Genomic DNA, 15,000 nt, shown 5'->3' with positions numbered 1-15,000 from the left:
GGCAGGGTGGCCAAAACAACACTTCTGACACTGACATGGAATGGGTCAATATGATTGGACAGGCAAAAAAATAAGACGGAAAAAAGGGACGGAAAAAAAAGGGACGGAAAAGAAAGGGACGGAAAAAAAAGGGACGGAAAAAAAAGGGACGGGAAAAAAGGGACGGAAAAAAGAGAGAAAAAAAAAGATGGAAAAAAATTAAAAAGATGAAAAAAAAGATGGAAAAAAAAACGAAAATGAGAAAGAAAGGGGAAAGAGAGAGAGAATGAGAATGAGAGAGAGAGAGAGAGAGAATGAGAATGAGAATGAGAATGAGAGAGAGAGAGAGAGAATGAGAATGAGAATGAGAATGAGAGAGAGAGAGAGAGAGAATGAGAATGAGAATGAGAGAGAGAGAGAGAATGAGAATGAGAGAGAGAGAGAGAGAGAGAGAATGAGAATGAGAGAGAGAGAGAGAGAGAATGAGAATGAGAGAGAGAGAGAGAGAGAGAATGAGAATGAGAGAGAGAGAGAGAGAGAATGAGAGAGAGAGAGAGAGAATGAGAATGAGAGAGAGAGAGAGAGAGAGAATGAGAATGAGAATGAGAGAGAGAGAGAGAGAGAATGAGAATGAGAGAGAGAGAGAGAATGAGAATGAGAGAGAGAGAGAGAGAGAGAGAGAGAATGAGAATGAGAGAGAGAGAGAGAATGAGAATGAGAGAGAGAGAGAGAATGAGAATGAGAGAGAGAGAGAGAATGAGAATGAGAGAGAGAGAGAATGAGAATGAGAGAGAGAGAGAGAGAGAGAGAGAGAGAGAGAGAGAGAGAGAGAGAGAGAGAGAGAGAGAATGAGAGAAAGAGAGAGAGAATGAGAGAAAATGAGAGAATGAAAGAGAATGAGAATGAGAGAATGAAAGAGAGTGAGAATGAGAGAATGAAAGAAAGAATGAGAGAATGAGAGAGAGAGAAAGAGAATGAGAGAGAGAGAGTGAGAGTGAGAGTGAGAGTGAGTGAGAGAGAGAGAGAGGGGGGGGGGGGGGTACAGGGGAATATATAGAAGGCAGGAGTGGTAAGGTTTGGGTTTTGGGTTCGCATGCAACCCTGGCTTTGTGACTTCGTCTCTGGAGGGTGCGTCGCATTCAACAGCCAATCAGCGCTTTTGACAAGCAATGACGTCGTCAGCCAAACTCCGAAGTTGTTAGACGTGTTCTACCAAAGGCCGATGTAGTCATGGGTCGGGAAACCAGATTTGTTAAATTCAAGATAGCTAGATGGAAAAGGGGTAAGTCACAATGCCTCGAATAAGGATACAAAAAAGTTCATTATTGGCTAAGGGGAGTCAGAAATATGAGGAAGAGAAATGGTCAACTCCTCAGGGCCCCATGAGGGGAGGCCGTGAGAACTAACCAAGGGAATACAGAACCGATGGCTCCTTGAGGCCGTTCAGAAGAGAAGGAAAAGAAAAAAAGAGGGGGGGGGAGTAAATACCATGCAAAATTAGTTGACCCGATTCCCCAGGAAGGGGCAATCCCTAAAATTAGGCCTTAGCCCCCGTGGTGAACGGCCAGTGTGTGGTACCGCAGCGTAAAGCCAACAGTGGAGGTAAAGGCTGCAACATTGTTAAGCAGCAGTGCTGAGGGAAGAGGAGGGTATTTGTTACCGATGTTAATGTTACCGTGATCGACGCACCCCCCAAAGTCCCAAAACCATGCTCTCATACCAACCCAAAATTCCCAGCCTCTTTCCTACCTTCTTTTTATTCCCTAGATAGGTGGGTAAGCCCCTGTAACCTGGATTTATTAGCACTTCGAGCCAAATTACAGAAAACGCGACATAAGAACGACTATGTGAGGGTGTTGTGAACTTAGTCTGGAGTGGTGATATACAGATATTTACGTAATTTCTCGGTAAAAATGAGGCCGCTGCAGCTGTACCCATGTTGCTTCTATTTTTTATGCAGTGTCTATTTCCTGTTATCTATGTGCGTCGCTCTCGTTAACATTAATGTTAAATATAAAAATAAATATGCAAATTATAAAAGCACAAACAAAAATGAACAACTGGGTGGTGGGAGAGTTGTTTGGGGGTAAATGGCTAATTCAACCACCAAACTGCCTTATCTCCTATGCAGGACAGCCATTATCATTACCTCCGCCCACCATTTGCCTGTAGTATCCAGTGTGTGTGTGTGTGTGTGTGTGTGTGTGTGTGTGTGTGTGTGTGTGTGTGTGTGTGTGTGTGTGTGTGTGTGTGTGTGTGTGTGTGTGTGTAGATATAGTACTTGGTGGGTCTGGTCCAAGGTGAACACAGGTCAGATCAAGGGAGAACTCAACACACAGCAAAAATGTAATACAAAACACACAGAAAGAAAGAAAAAAAAACATGGAACATAGCTTGAGTGTTCAGTTCTCTCCCGGTCGCCACAGCGTCAACATCTCTACTCCTGACTGGAGCTGCCACGTTTTCGAGCTCTCTTTTAATGTTCCTACCTTCTGAGGATTTATTGCTGTGCATTTTATGCAATCCCCCTGTGAGTCTGCGGCTACCAGGAGACAACTCACCGTGCCAGAGACACTCATCTTTCCAGTAGTCCCCTTGGGGATGCTGATGGTGTCGCCTCGTCGGTGTCTTGGACCGAACTGCCTCCCACGGCCTCTTCCCGTCTTTTTTCCTCGAGTCCTGCTGGGACTTTGAAGTAGCTACTGGGGCTGGCTGAGGTGTCCTGCTGCGGAGGACGAAGCGCAAGCCAGCGTCTAGGTGGGATTTGGGGGCTCTCACCATGGACTCCGCAGTCCCACCCTTTTCTGTATACACCTGGCCACCCCTTGCGTTGAACACCTGTTCTGTCTCCGACAACAGGAGACGAAGAGGACGAGGCGTCGTCAGGCACCAGGGTCGACGGAAAAGGACTGGATGTCGCAATTTTCCCACTTGTCAGCTTCTGTCTGTGCCATGAATCACTACTCCACTTCCAGTTGACATTCACACACCTACCTGAAAGTTTTCTCCCTTTGGCTATGTCTTTTTGGGCATCCAGTCACAGAACAAGCAATCGGCACATGCCAATATATGCATTACTGCACCATTAGCTATTTATAAAAAAAAGGAGCATTCAAATTGAAAACAGAGATAATACACTTCAGTATTTTGTCTTTGGATTATCCCACCTTGGGAAGGAAGGGAGGCATATGGAGCTAAATAAGGGCAAGACTTAGATCTTGAAGAAGGGCTCACAGAAAGTCGGTTAGTGAATAGCACAGCATCTGCAATCTGAAGTAATCAGGACTTGAAGGGTTACCCAATTTTTTTTTGCTTTCCCTGGTGTAATGAGGAGTTGTGATTGCATAAGGTTGACACAGTTATTTCCTTTCAGGCTACCATGCTTAATCAGTGTAACTTTGCAGAGTAACATTTAATATTACTCACGGGTCCCAAGCATTAAGTTACTGAGAGGGGTATCAAAGCTGACTAACAAAGTTAATGACTTAATCCTTCAGAACCATATTTTTTTCCTGAAGAGAATCATAACATTATACACAAAATGCCTTGGTACAAAATACAAAACATGTATGAGAATCAGACAATTAAGGTAATCTAAGGGAACAGTCTTATAGAATTTTAAAAAAATATATGACTTACTATTATGACTGAGATTACCTTAGCTTGCCATGTTCTTGTGGTATATAAATGTGTTCCAAGAATCAGTCTCACATCTGTCTGGATGAAAAATCTAAAAGGTCAAGTAAACAAGCAAATAAGGTTCATACATTTATTCATTAAATTACACTGAGTATATGCACAATGGTGAGGAGAAGGTACCAAATGCATATTAGAAAGGGGAGAGCACATCACCAAAGAGCTACCCTGTGAGCAACAAAAAAACAAGAAGTATTTTAGTAAAATAAGTATACATGACCCATGCTTGCCAGTTTAAAACTATAGCTTATAGTTTTAGCATAGAGTGGATGATAGCAATTCTTCAATTCAAGAGGTTGATGGACATGATATTTTGCTGGAATGCATATACCAAGGTTTTAATGAAGTAGAACTACAAAGAACATGAAATAAATGCTATCATCATGGAAAATGAGTATTGAACAGAAAGCCTCATATGAAGATCAGCCAAAATGGGTAACATAAAAAATATACTACAACAAAATTATTATACAATATGGTATTCACAGCAAGTAGAACATACCATACAGTGAGAATTCGCGTGTTTCTAAGTTTGAGTGGCCAATGGGATCACAGCACAGGATACAACACACTGAAGTAGTAAAGTATCAGTTGAGTATATTCATTAATGACTGTAGAGTAAAGATAATAGGGCTTGTAACTTTGGGCCAAAGTTCCTCATCACATCACTGTCCAGTACATGGGATGCTGTACCATACTCTGCAAGATACAGGTATGATGGCGAAGGAAGGCGATCGGATGTGATATGTCAAGGGGAAGACATGACAAACAAAAATAACACAGAAATTAGTCTCTAAAAAACAGTGTCTCAAACTTCAATCTTGGTTTTACTTTTTTAATATGATAGCTTTAAGTAGATATTAACTTAGTTCATAATATAAACAAAATACTTACAAATCACAATATCTACAAAAGCACCATAAAAAATAAGTATGAGAAAAAAACAAAAGGGTTTTAAATGGTTGAGCTTTATAATGATGAAAATAAAAGTTCAATATCTACCATATAAAATATGTGAAAGGCAGCCCTAAATGCAAAGCACATGCTTGTTGGTATGAAAAGACTTTTCATATAAGGAGTAATTAATTCCAGGACAGAATGAAGTACATGGTTGACACAAAACAGGAATGGCAAGAGTACACTTGACAAGGGTTAATGCTAAATCTGTTATACATTTCTTAATAATTTGCCTCCTACCATTTTTCCATATCAAGAAATATGCCCAAAAATTAATTTTTCTATTCTTTTATATATTCTTTTTTAAAACTGGCTGGTATGCAAAATATTTAAACCATATACTACTCTAAACTTTGCCTTTCCAAAGACTTAAAAAACTATGTGTAAATATAAAGGATAAACTTTATAGGTTAAAAATATTTGTAAAGGATCTCATATAATTCTTTCTTCTCTTTTAATCTAACCTGATAAGAATTCATATCAGTGGTCCCATCCAACAAATATCCGCATCACCTAATTTCTTGTTATTTTTCAGGTAAAGAAAACTGCTAGTCACAGAATGTTTATCAATGACGATGTAGGAAGTACTTAAGAGAACTCATCCCAAACGTAAATTTCAACATCATAATGATTATAGCTTACAAGATTTTGTTGATGGTGCCAAAGATAGCTAATTTCATATACCAACAAATTGTATCTAAACTAAGCTGTTCAAGGCTCAACATCAAGTATTTACATATACGGGTACGGGAAATCAAAGCATCCCAACATTACTCAATACTCCTTTTTCCTCGGCATTTATAGGCCTCTCTTGAAATACCCTTCAACCAGGGTGCCACTTCAGACGACTAGCTGGAAATACTCTCGCCCAACGCAGCGAGGGTGCATTTGCCTTTATCATGACGAAATTACAGAGTTATGTTTTTCTGTTAAGATGCATAGCAATATTCCTATACTTCCTTTACACATTTGTTCTACGTAATCATTCACATTCTAATAGATGACACAGCTGTACAACAACACTGCTCATTGAAGCAGACACTATCAAAATATTGCATATATAATCATGTAATTTTTTACGTTAGAATTATTAGCAGAATTGGTACATTTTCATCCTGACACATGCTTTTGTCAAAATATAAATTCTGAATACTTGGGGGTGAAAAACAAACAAAAAAAAAAACTCTAGTTACATAGTACACTGCTTCAATATATCCGGGGTTACAGTATCTGGGTAAGTTACCAAGTAGATCTTAAGAGATGTGTGAGCTAGTTTCTTACAATCCTTTTTTTTTTTTTTCTTAACAGTTTGTACGCTTCATTTTCACAGGATTCCTTAACTGAATCAAGTTCTCATTCTGAAAACGACATTGATTGAAAGGTCCTTTAACTTTGGGTAATGAGTGTTCACTTCTTTTTGAACAGATGATTGGAAATAATGTCATTCATGCTAAAAAGCTAACCCACAATTCATCTTCTCAAGCTTTATCACACTTAATTCTGACATTGAGTATTATCAGTCTGCTTCAATACACCAAAGAATCATCATTTTTGCCAACGCACAATGAAGACCTGGATTCTTTCATCCACTGACTCATTCTATTTTTACCCTTGACTTTTATTATATATGTGTATGAATGTGTGTGTGTGTGTGTGTGTGTGTGTGTGTGTGTGTGTGTGTGTGTGTGTGTGTGTGTGTGTGTGTGTGTGTGTGTGTGTGTGTGTGTGAGTGTGTGAGTGTGTGAGTGTGTGAGTGTGTGAGTGTGCGAGTGTGCGAGTGTGAGTGTGCGAGTGTGAGTGTGTGTGTGCGAGTGTGAGTGTGTGAGTGTGTGAGTGTGTGAGTGTGTGAGAGTGTGAGTGTGTGAGTGTGTGAGTGTGTAAGTGTGTGGGGGTGTGAGTGAAAGTGTACATGTGTTTGTGCATGGGCATGTGCGTGTGAGCGTGTGCCTGTGTGCATGTAAAACAAAAATCTTCAACCCTTATATCTACATGACAAGGAGCTCCCGAACAGAGCATAAGAAGAGTGTCAGGAATAGAAATGATTTCATTATTCTATGTACAGGAATTAGAAGCTTAGGATAAGAGAGAAATTCTGCATCATACTCTTTGTATTTTTTCTACTTCTCACTAGAATATACATGGCTTGTTCATTGATTGGGATGAGACAGCGGGATATTTAAAGCTTAACACACATTACCTTAAGCTTTTACTTCAGAGGCCTGTATTCTGCTCCTTAGTAACATTATCATTATCAAGAAAAGGTTTCCATATTTCTTCATTGCTAATACTTCTTAGAATGCATGGAATTCCATGTATGGCTATCCTCCTTTACAGTATTATATTTGTATATATGCATATTTCTAATCAACCATTTGAGGAAAAAGCAAGGTAGAAATTCTGTACCATTTTAAAACCTCTCTCTAATATAAAGAACTAATGCAATGATCATTTGTTTATAAATAACGTTCATTTAATTAGAACCCAGATTAATCACCCCTACGTACAAGATGACAAAGAGGAAGAGTAATCTAATTTAAGTACCAGGCTTTTGAACCCAAATAATATTCAGTACTAAGCAATAAAGAAACTGGAGTAAATATGGGGGTACATTTCCACTAGGCTGAGAAACAGTTTCTTTTAAATATAATTCAGGACACATTCCTTGCAGAGAACAACAACAGTGTTCATTCATCCTTTTTTCTTCAAGTAGAATACATACTAAAAAAAAAAATTCAGTACATAAATAGTAAGCATAAACATTTGAAAGATTATTGCATATCAATATATTGCAAACATTCTCATCTAAATATACATGAAAACTCTATATAAATTCAATAATCATAAGGACTTGGCAATAACATAACACTGCACTTCTGTGGGTAATGAAGTATATGGCTGACTCACAGTTTTCTGTGACTAGCTTACTGATAATGAGTGGATTCAAGTATGACAACATTACTTAAGTATTCTTTAATGCTAATATATTCATTTTTTCTTTTGATAAGGAGAAAAAAAAAAAAAAAAAATCACCACAAATAGATGTTTACATTACTTTGTGAGATAAATTAATACTTTTAATTACAACAGAAACTTGAAAAGTAGCGAAGACTTCACAAGTATATAATGTTAATTCTTCTATGTGATTATTTTTGCACATCCCTTTAAATACAATATAAAAAACATATCTTCATAAATCCTAACTCGCCACCATCACCACATACAAAGATATCTGGAGACTGATTCATGCCTGTGAACATCATCCACATTCATGATCTTTTGTATATCATAGACAATTTACCAGCAATAATTGAGATTCATCTACAAACTACCCTATGACTTCTGGGTTAACACTGCCAGCCTTGATGAGGTAGAGGAATTTCTCAAGGTGATACATCATCACAAGGTTTAATAAATTTACACAATATCAATCTATGTGAATTACCTCATACCACATACTTTTCTCTACTGGTAAAAGTAGGGTAAATCATTCTATTTGACTGCCATTCTCTCAACTTGTTATACTGGTGGTAATGCCCACAATGTGCACATCTTATCAGCAGAAGTTGAAATGAAGGAGAAGTCCGATGGGTGCCAGCGACCTGAAATAACCTTGTCCTGGTGTTCAGCTACAACCACACTTGGGAGCGGTAGAGTCAAATCACCTGGAAAATAAAAACATATCGTCAACCTGCTGGAAAAATACTCAAACCAAAATACAAAATATAGAACACTCATATCGACCGATCAGAAAATTGTGAATGTATTCTACTAATATAGCGACCTATGTCTGCTTCTTAAAATATAAAGATAATCTATGCTAAACTACTTGGAATCCTTTCTTTCTCTACTTCTATCATTTATTATCCATCTCAATATAAATCTAATTATCTGAAATGGTATCAAGGTGTAACGGCTAAAGGGACAGTCACACAAGCGTTTTTTCAATGATAAGTCAGAGGTAACTTTAACTTTTCCACTTCCTTTGCCTTCCGAATTTGCATAATCTACTACTTGGTCGCAAGTAGAAATGGACAATATATATCGTTTGGAAATCGGCGAAGCAGGCATGGCAAGAGTGTCTGTAGTCTGCTACACAACTAATATATATATTTTAACTAACATAATTTTTAAATAGATATTGCATTTTTTATCCTTATATTTTTCATGTTTGGTATTTTTACATGAAAATCCATTTGAAAGTATCCATGATTTCATCAATGTTTACAAATGTGCATCTTCCAAGTTCCTCAAAGGAGCTTGCCTATATTCATTCTTCAAATGAAGTTCTTGCGGCAGATACGCACTTTTACTATTTCTTTTCTGTAACCACAAATGAACCCATAAGTAATCATTTAGCCTCCAACTCTACATCAGATGACAAATAACCTGCAAGAAGGGTTGGGCGGGCAACCACTGAAATTGAGCTGATAGCCGATGGTTTAGTTTGACCCATGTGACCAGCAAATTGGAAAACTGCCCAGAGGGTAACATCGAATGGAAGATCAAATCACAGTTGAAAAAAGTGCTTGTTTGACTGTGCCTTAACATTCCACAATCAGACACCTATGCATTCGTACATTCATGATTACCATCACACCGAACTTACCTTGAAGATCTGTCAAGACAAGTTTGTTGTCATAACCAGCAGTAAGCAGGTAATATGCTGATGGAGAGAATCTGATTGATCGCACGTCTGATGAATGTGGTCGGAAAGCCTGTATGCATCGTGAGCCTCGAACATCATATAGAGAGCACACTGAATCTTCGTGACCAGTGACGAGAAGCCGCCCACTCGGATCTACACAGAGCGATGCAACGGGAGCTCCCTAGGGTGTAAATAAGAACATTAGGTACAAAGAATTAAACCAAAAGGTCATATATATATATATAAGTAAATACAAAATGAACATACAAAGACAATGTGTATCTAGCACATAACATACCGGTTTTGTAGGTGTTGCAGCAGGAGTGATAACATTCACACAGCCTCTAGTTCTCAAGTCCCAGAAACGGACTGTACGATCTTGTGAACCAGACACAAACATTGCTCCTCCCCATGTATACAGAGATAAAATGTGACCTGAAAAGGAAGAAAAGTACTTTTGATACAACCTTTCAAGAAAATGATACATGTCTTTATAAAAAGAAAATCCATTCACCCATTTTACTTTCAACACAAAACAAAACATAACAAAAAATACATATTTTAGCCACACCTGTATGTCCTGAGAGGGCTTGGAATGGAGTGCCAGTTGCACAATCTGTAACGTATATTTTGCAGTCCCCAGCACCTCCCGAAATGAGCAAAGATGATTTGTTACTCGAGTCCTCAATGAAGCACATATCTCTAACAGTGCCATCATGCATTGTTAACTCGATCTCTTGACCTGGAAAAAAAAGTAGCATTAGCATTCGGTTTTGTGATAAATATGTTGTATTAATCTGAACTCTTATGGCTGCTGAACTGCATCTCTCTTTGTTCTTACAAAAACAAATATTATATGAAATAATTACCACCATTAGCTTGATGCATAATACTACTGGATGAAATATTTAAACACACATTAATTTAATGATAAAAAGACTGATATATGAAATACTGTGATTATACAATTAAATATAAACCAAACTAATATTCTGCCACATATCCACTCAGTCAGCTATGTATAATGCTCACACACAGATGTAAAGACAACCAGAAATGCTGGTCAGTCCTACACAAGCAGACTGAAACACAAGCTTTTTGGAAGATCACGAAATAGTCTCAATAATGGTTAAAAATTCATACACATTTACAAGCAATACTATGACTACCAAGTATGCTATTTAGCTAATCACGCATACAGAACTGTTCCCAGCACTAAAGCACACATCATCTGCTCCCTCCTCCCCCTCTCTTTTGTGGTCTCTTCTATTACCTTTCCTCTTCCTCCCTTTTCCCTTTCTCCTCCTCTTATTCACTCTTTCTCTCATTTCCCATTTTTCTTTCATTCCCTTCTTTTGTTTCTGTATTTCCTTTCACTTTTTTCTCTCTTCCTCTTTATCAACCTATTCACTTCCCTTTCCTCTAACTTGCATGCACACATAAATACAAACACCCACCCACATGCACACACGCATGCACTTTGACATGGACACGGACACGGACACGGACATGGACACACGCACAAACACAGACACACAGACACACAGACACACAGACACACACACACACACACACACACACACACACACACACACACACACACACACACACACACACACACACACACACACACACACACACACACACACACACACGCACACGCACAGGCTCTGGCACACAGCTTCATTCATTCATTCATTCATTCATTCATTCATTCATTCATTCATTTACTCACTCACTCACTCTTTCTGTCTCTTTCTCTAAGCCCAAATACACAAACACTCACATCAGTAAAGTTGGAGACATGAAATACAGACTGGAGAAATTTGCTTTCTAGTTGTACAGAAGAGCAAAACTACTTCTAAATGCAGTCTGTACAGCAGAGATTACTCACTGAACATCAAAATATCAACCTGTTAACACCAGTAGTGTATGTAATACATGTACTGTCCACAGCAGTTTTATTAATTCCGTTTACACAGAGACGTCTCCAGATGCACTTAGTCACCAAAGAGTTAGTTACTAGGCCTCCTTACATCACCTTATTATCCCATTCCTTGAAGTGTCAAAGAGAGAACTTTAAATTTCTATTACTAATATCATCAGTAATAATAATGACAATAATAATCATTACGATAAGATAGTAGCAGTAATAGAAATCAAACCCCTTTTTTATGCAAACTTCTTCGACCGGAGTAAACAGGTGAGAACAAGTATGCTTAGTAACTTCTTTCACGGAGACTCATCACTTAAGAAGTTAATTTTGTGTAAAGCAAAAGTAACGAAACAAAACCAACCATCAATGCAAGTACCTGGTGCCAATGGCTGAACATTTTGAAAAGCTGTACATAAATAATGAATAAAAATACAAAAATCATAATGCAGCTTCATGTGCTACAATATAATAATCATACTTGAAAAATACAAAGGTGTCTACCTCTCTGTTACACCAATGCTGGGAAATCAAAATAATTGTGACAATTCAAAAATGAAAATGTATGAATGCTGAAACCATCATCTCAATATCACAAATTTATTAGAAAGTCTTAAGACTATTTATTAGATTCTTAAGTGATTAATAATATTAGTAATCACAGTAGCAGTAACAACAATAGCAATAGCAATACTACTACTACTACTACTACTACTACTACTACTACTACTACTACTACTACTACTACTACTACTACTACTACTACTACTACTACTACTACTACTACTACTACTACTACTACTACTACTACTACTACTACTACTACTACTACTACTACTTCTACTACTACTACTACTAGTAAGAATAACAAAAACAAAATCATGATGAAAATAGTAATAATAAAAAAGTAAAATAATAATAATAATGATGATGAGATAATGATGATGGTAAAAATAATAATGATGATAGCAATGACAATATGTAATAATGATAATAACAATGATAGTGATAACAATAATAATAGTAATAATAATAATGATAATGATAATAACAATAACAATAATAATAACAATACTACTACTTACTACTACTACTAACTACTACTACTGATAATAAAAAAAATATATATATATATATATATATATATATTATTATCATCATAATAATAATGCTACTGCTGATGGTGATCATCATAATAGGTCTACTATTCCTATTATTAGCAGAAATAACAATCATAATAAATAACAATAATCATTCAAAAAATAATACAAGCACATGTAATGACAATAACAAGAGTACTCACAGAAAAAAAGCTAAAGCAAAACCGTAACAAGAATCCCCTTTTTCCACACCTGTTCCTCTTCCATAGCTAAGATGCTGAATGGTTTACATATTCAGTTTGATTTGCTATCCATATATTTTGCTTTGCTCTCCATGTATTTACAGTAGCCTACTTACAGTCAATGGTCAGACCTGCTTTTCTGCATCGGGTAATAATTGGAAGTAAGGAGAGCTGAATGAGGTTAACTCTAGCACTTCAGAGAGTTTGAAAGCAGTCTATCTAATATTTCCTTATTTTGAAGCCAAAATAATCTAAACAGTGACATATGGGAGCAAGAACCCAAGTCAGATATGTCCAATATCATCATGTAATATATAAATATGTATTGAGTGTATGCAGATGGGTGCTACAGTGCTCTGGGGAATAAGCCCTTTGGTGGGTGCCTGTGCCAATGATCTCAGCAAGCATTTGTCAGAACCATAATGGGCTAATGAAAAATTAGTATTTATATCAATAATGCAAGAATCTTGAAATGTCCTGTTGTATGCTGTCATTAGTAATTGATTACTCTCTGTTCATTTGAGCACTTTATCTTCCAATGGCTTACAGTTTATAATTGTGTTTTCACACTTAAAGAATGATGTTGGATATATATATCTCTTACAGAAACCTTAGTTTACTGCTTATATGTTTGTTCTTATTAGTTTGTCTAATTTACTTTTGCTACAAAAAATGGACTAGAATTTGGTCAGTAAGTAGGGTAAGTTCAATATTTTTAATATCCTCATAAAGGTGCTAATACTTTTAAATGGATAGTGTCATGAATCCTGTATATTAACCTGTCACTTCCTTTGCACTGGAAGAGTGATGAAGTTTCTGCACAAATTTGCTGAAATAAGGTGACTAATGTGCTAATGTTCAAGAATCTAACAGCTATATGACACTATCATTTTCTGTGGTAAGCATGATATCACATCTTTAAGTTAATCTACAAATAACTCCATAAAGCTCAAAGATAAATGAAACATCAAGAGAGAACACTACTACAACTAATAACATCCTAAAAAAGGAAGAAAAAATATACTGGTTACCACTGATAACAGGGAAGCAAAGCCCATGATATCTAGCCAAGTTTTCTGTCTTATATTTCCTTCTCAGAGATGATGAAGTACAAATAGTCTTGAATTATCACACCAAATCCTATAAAGTTTCATAGCCCTTGGGTCATGCTTTCGATCTACATCTACCATTCCTTGTGCATCACATCTATAGACATTTAGAATAAGTCTATAAAATAAGGGTAAAATGTTCGTTTGTTGTTTTGCATCAACGCAACTCTTCTAGTAATCAAATAATCATAAAATGTAACTAGGATTATGCAGTGCTATTATGATAAACTGCTAAGAGGACAAGTGTCTTGAAAATCAAATTGTATATTCGTAAAAACTCATAAGCTTACTTTGAGAGTTTTCATCTTCATCACAGTCTGTTTGGTGGAGAGCATTTAATCAATTAGTATTTATAGCCATCCCTCACTTAGAAGATGCAAAAGTGACACTTCTAATTACCAAACAAAATTTGGATGGGGGGGGGGTAGTTCTTAATAATGATAACTTTCCTAGCTTAGACTTAAACTTGAACATAACTATCTACAACTGTACAGCATGACATAATGCAAGAAGCCACCATAGAGGAATTGAAGTCAAGGTTTCAGAACTTACCGTCCATATTACACGAGTCTCCATTGAATTTCATGAGCTTGACCGTCTTGTCGTTAGAGCCGGTGGCAATGAGATCTCCCATGGGACTCCAGGCCAAGCAGTAAATGGAGCCTTTGTGGTGCTTGGTGCGTTTGAAGAGTACTGTTGGTTGGTAGGTGGTGTGATCCTCCCTGCGAAGACTTACATTAGAATATTTGTGTGATGAGAATGCAAGTATGGAACGAGGAGAAAGAAAGAAAGAGGGAGACAGAGAGAATAGATATTATATAATAAAATAACATGATCTGCAGAAATTGCAAGCTATTATAAATTAATACAGCATGATGTTATAATTTCATTAAGCAAGGTGAATTGTTCAACAAAGATTATGCAATATTCATCAGACATCAGAGATTATATAACTGAAATGGAAAATTAATAATTTTGCTTAATGTCAGATTCTGACATTTTCCCCCCATCTTCAAAGCACCTATGACCATCAAGGGCACCAGGTTAGGATGTGTGAAGAATTTCAATGGATACATAATAAAACATGATTTCAAAATATTCAAACATCTATGATATTGCATGTTGTGGTAATACCAAGCCAGACAGTTATGTGTTCAGTCATTGATTATCCCCATGGGTGTCTGCTGCCCTGGTGTCATATTTCCAATGGTGTTATGATAATGGGAACATAGCAAAAGAGTTTGAATTAGAAGTAGGAAGAAAATGATGTGGGGGGAAAATTATATGCATGAAAATAGTTTCAGAAAAAAAAAGGTAATATGATAATGTATAAGATGGC

At 36.9% G+C, this 15,000-nt stretch overlaps 1 protein-coding gene across 7 annotated transcripts in view; it reads right to left on the bottom strand.

The window, feature by feature from the left end:
* Positions 1-6,725: 6,725 nt before the first annotated feature.
* The window catches only part of LOC125035287 (WD repeat-containing protein 47-like), a 97,741-nt gene continuing 89,466 nt past the window's right edge, over positions 6,726-15,000 (bottom strand). For 6 of the 7 annotated variants that reach the window (XM_047627567.1, XM_047627566.1, XM_047627569.1 and 3 more), the window contains 5 exons: positions 14,214-14,392; positions 9,849-10,019; positions 9,576-9,712; positions 9,239-9,458; positions 6,726-8,294 (listed from right to left, as the gene is read on the bottom strand). In XM_047627567.1, coding sequence (XP_047483523.1) covers positions 8,149-8,294; positions 9,239-9,458; positions 9,576-9,712; positions 9,849-10,019; positions 14,214-14,392 — 853 coding nt within the window. In that variant the 3' untranslated portion in view covers positions 6,726-8,148. The remainder of the gene's footprint in view (positions 8,295-9,238; positions 9,459-9,575; positions 9,713-9,848; positions 10,020-14,213; positions 14,393-15,000) is intronic. The other variant, XM_047627568.1, reaches the window with a different exon arrangement.

This window comes from Penaeus chinensis, chromosome 19, assembly GCF_019202785.1.
Source record: "Penaeus chinensis breed Huanghai No. 1 chromosome 19, ASM1920278v2, whole genome shotgun sequence".
NCBI classification, from domain to species: domain Eukaryota; kingdom Metazoa; phylum Arthropoda; class Malacostraca; order Decapoda; family Penaeidae; genus Penaeus; species Penaeus chinensis.
This window is presented reverse-complemented; position numbering and strand designations above follow the sequence as displayed.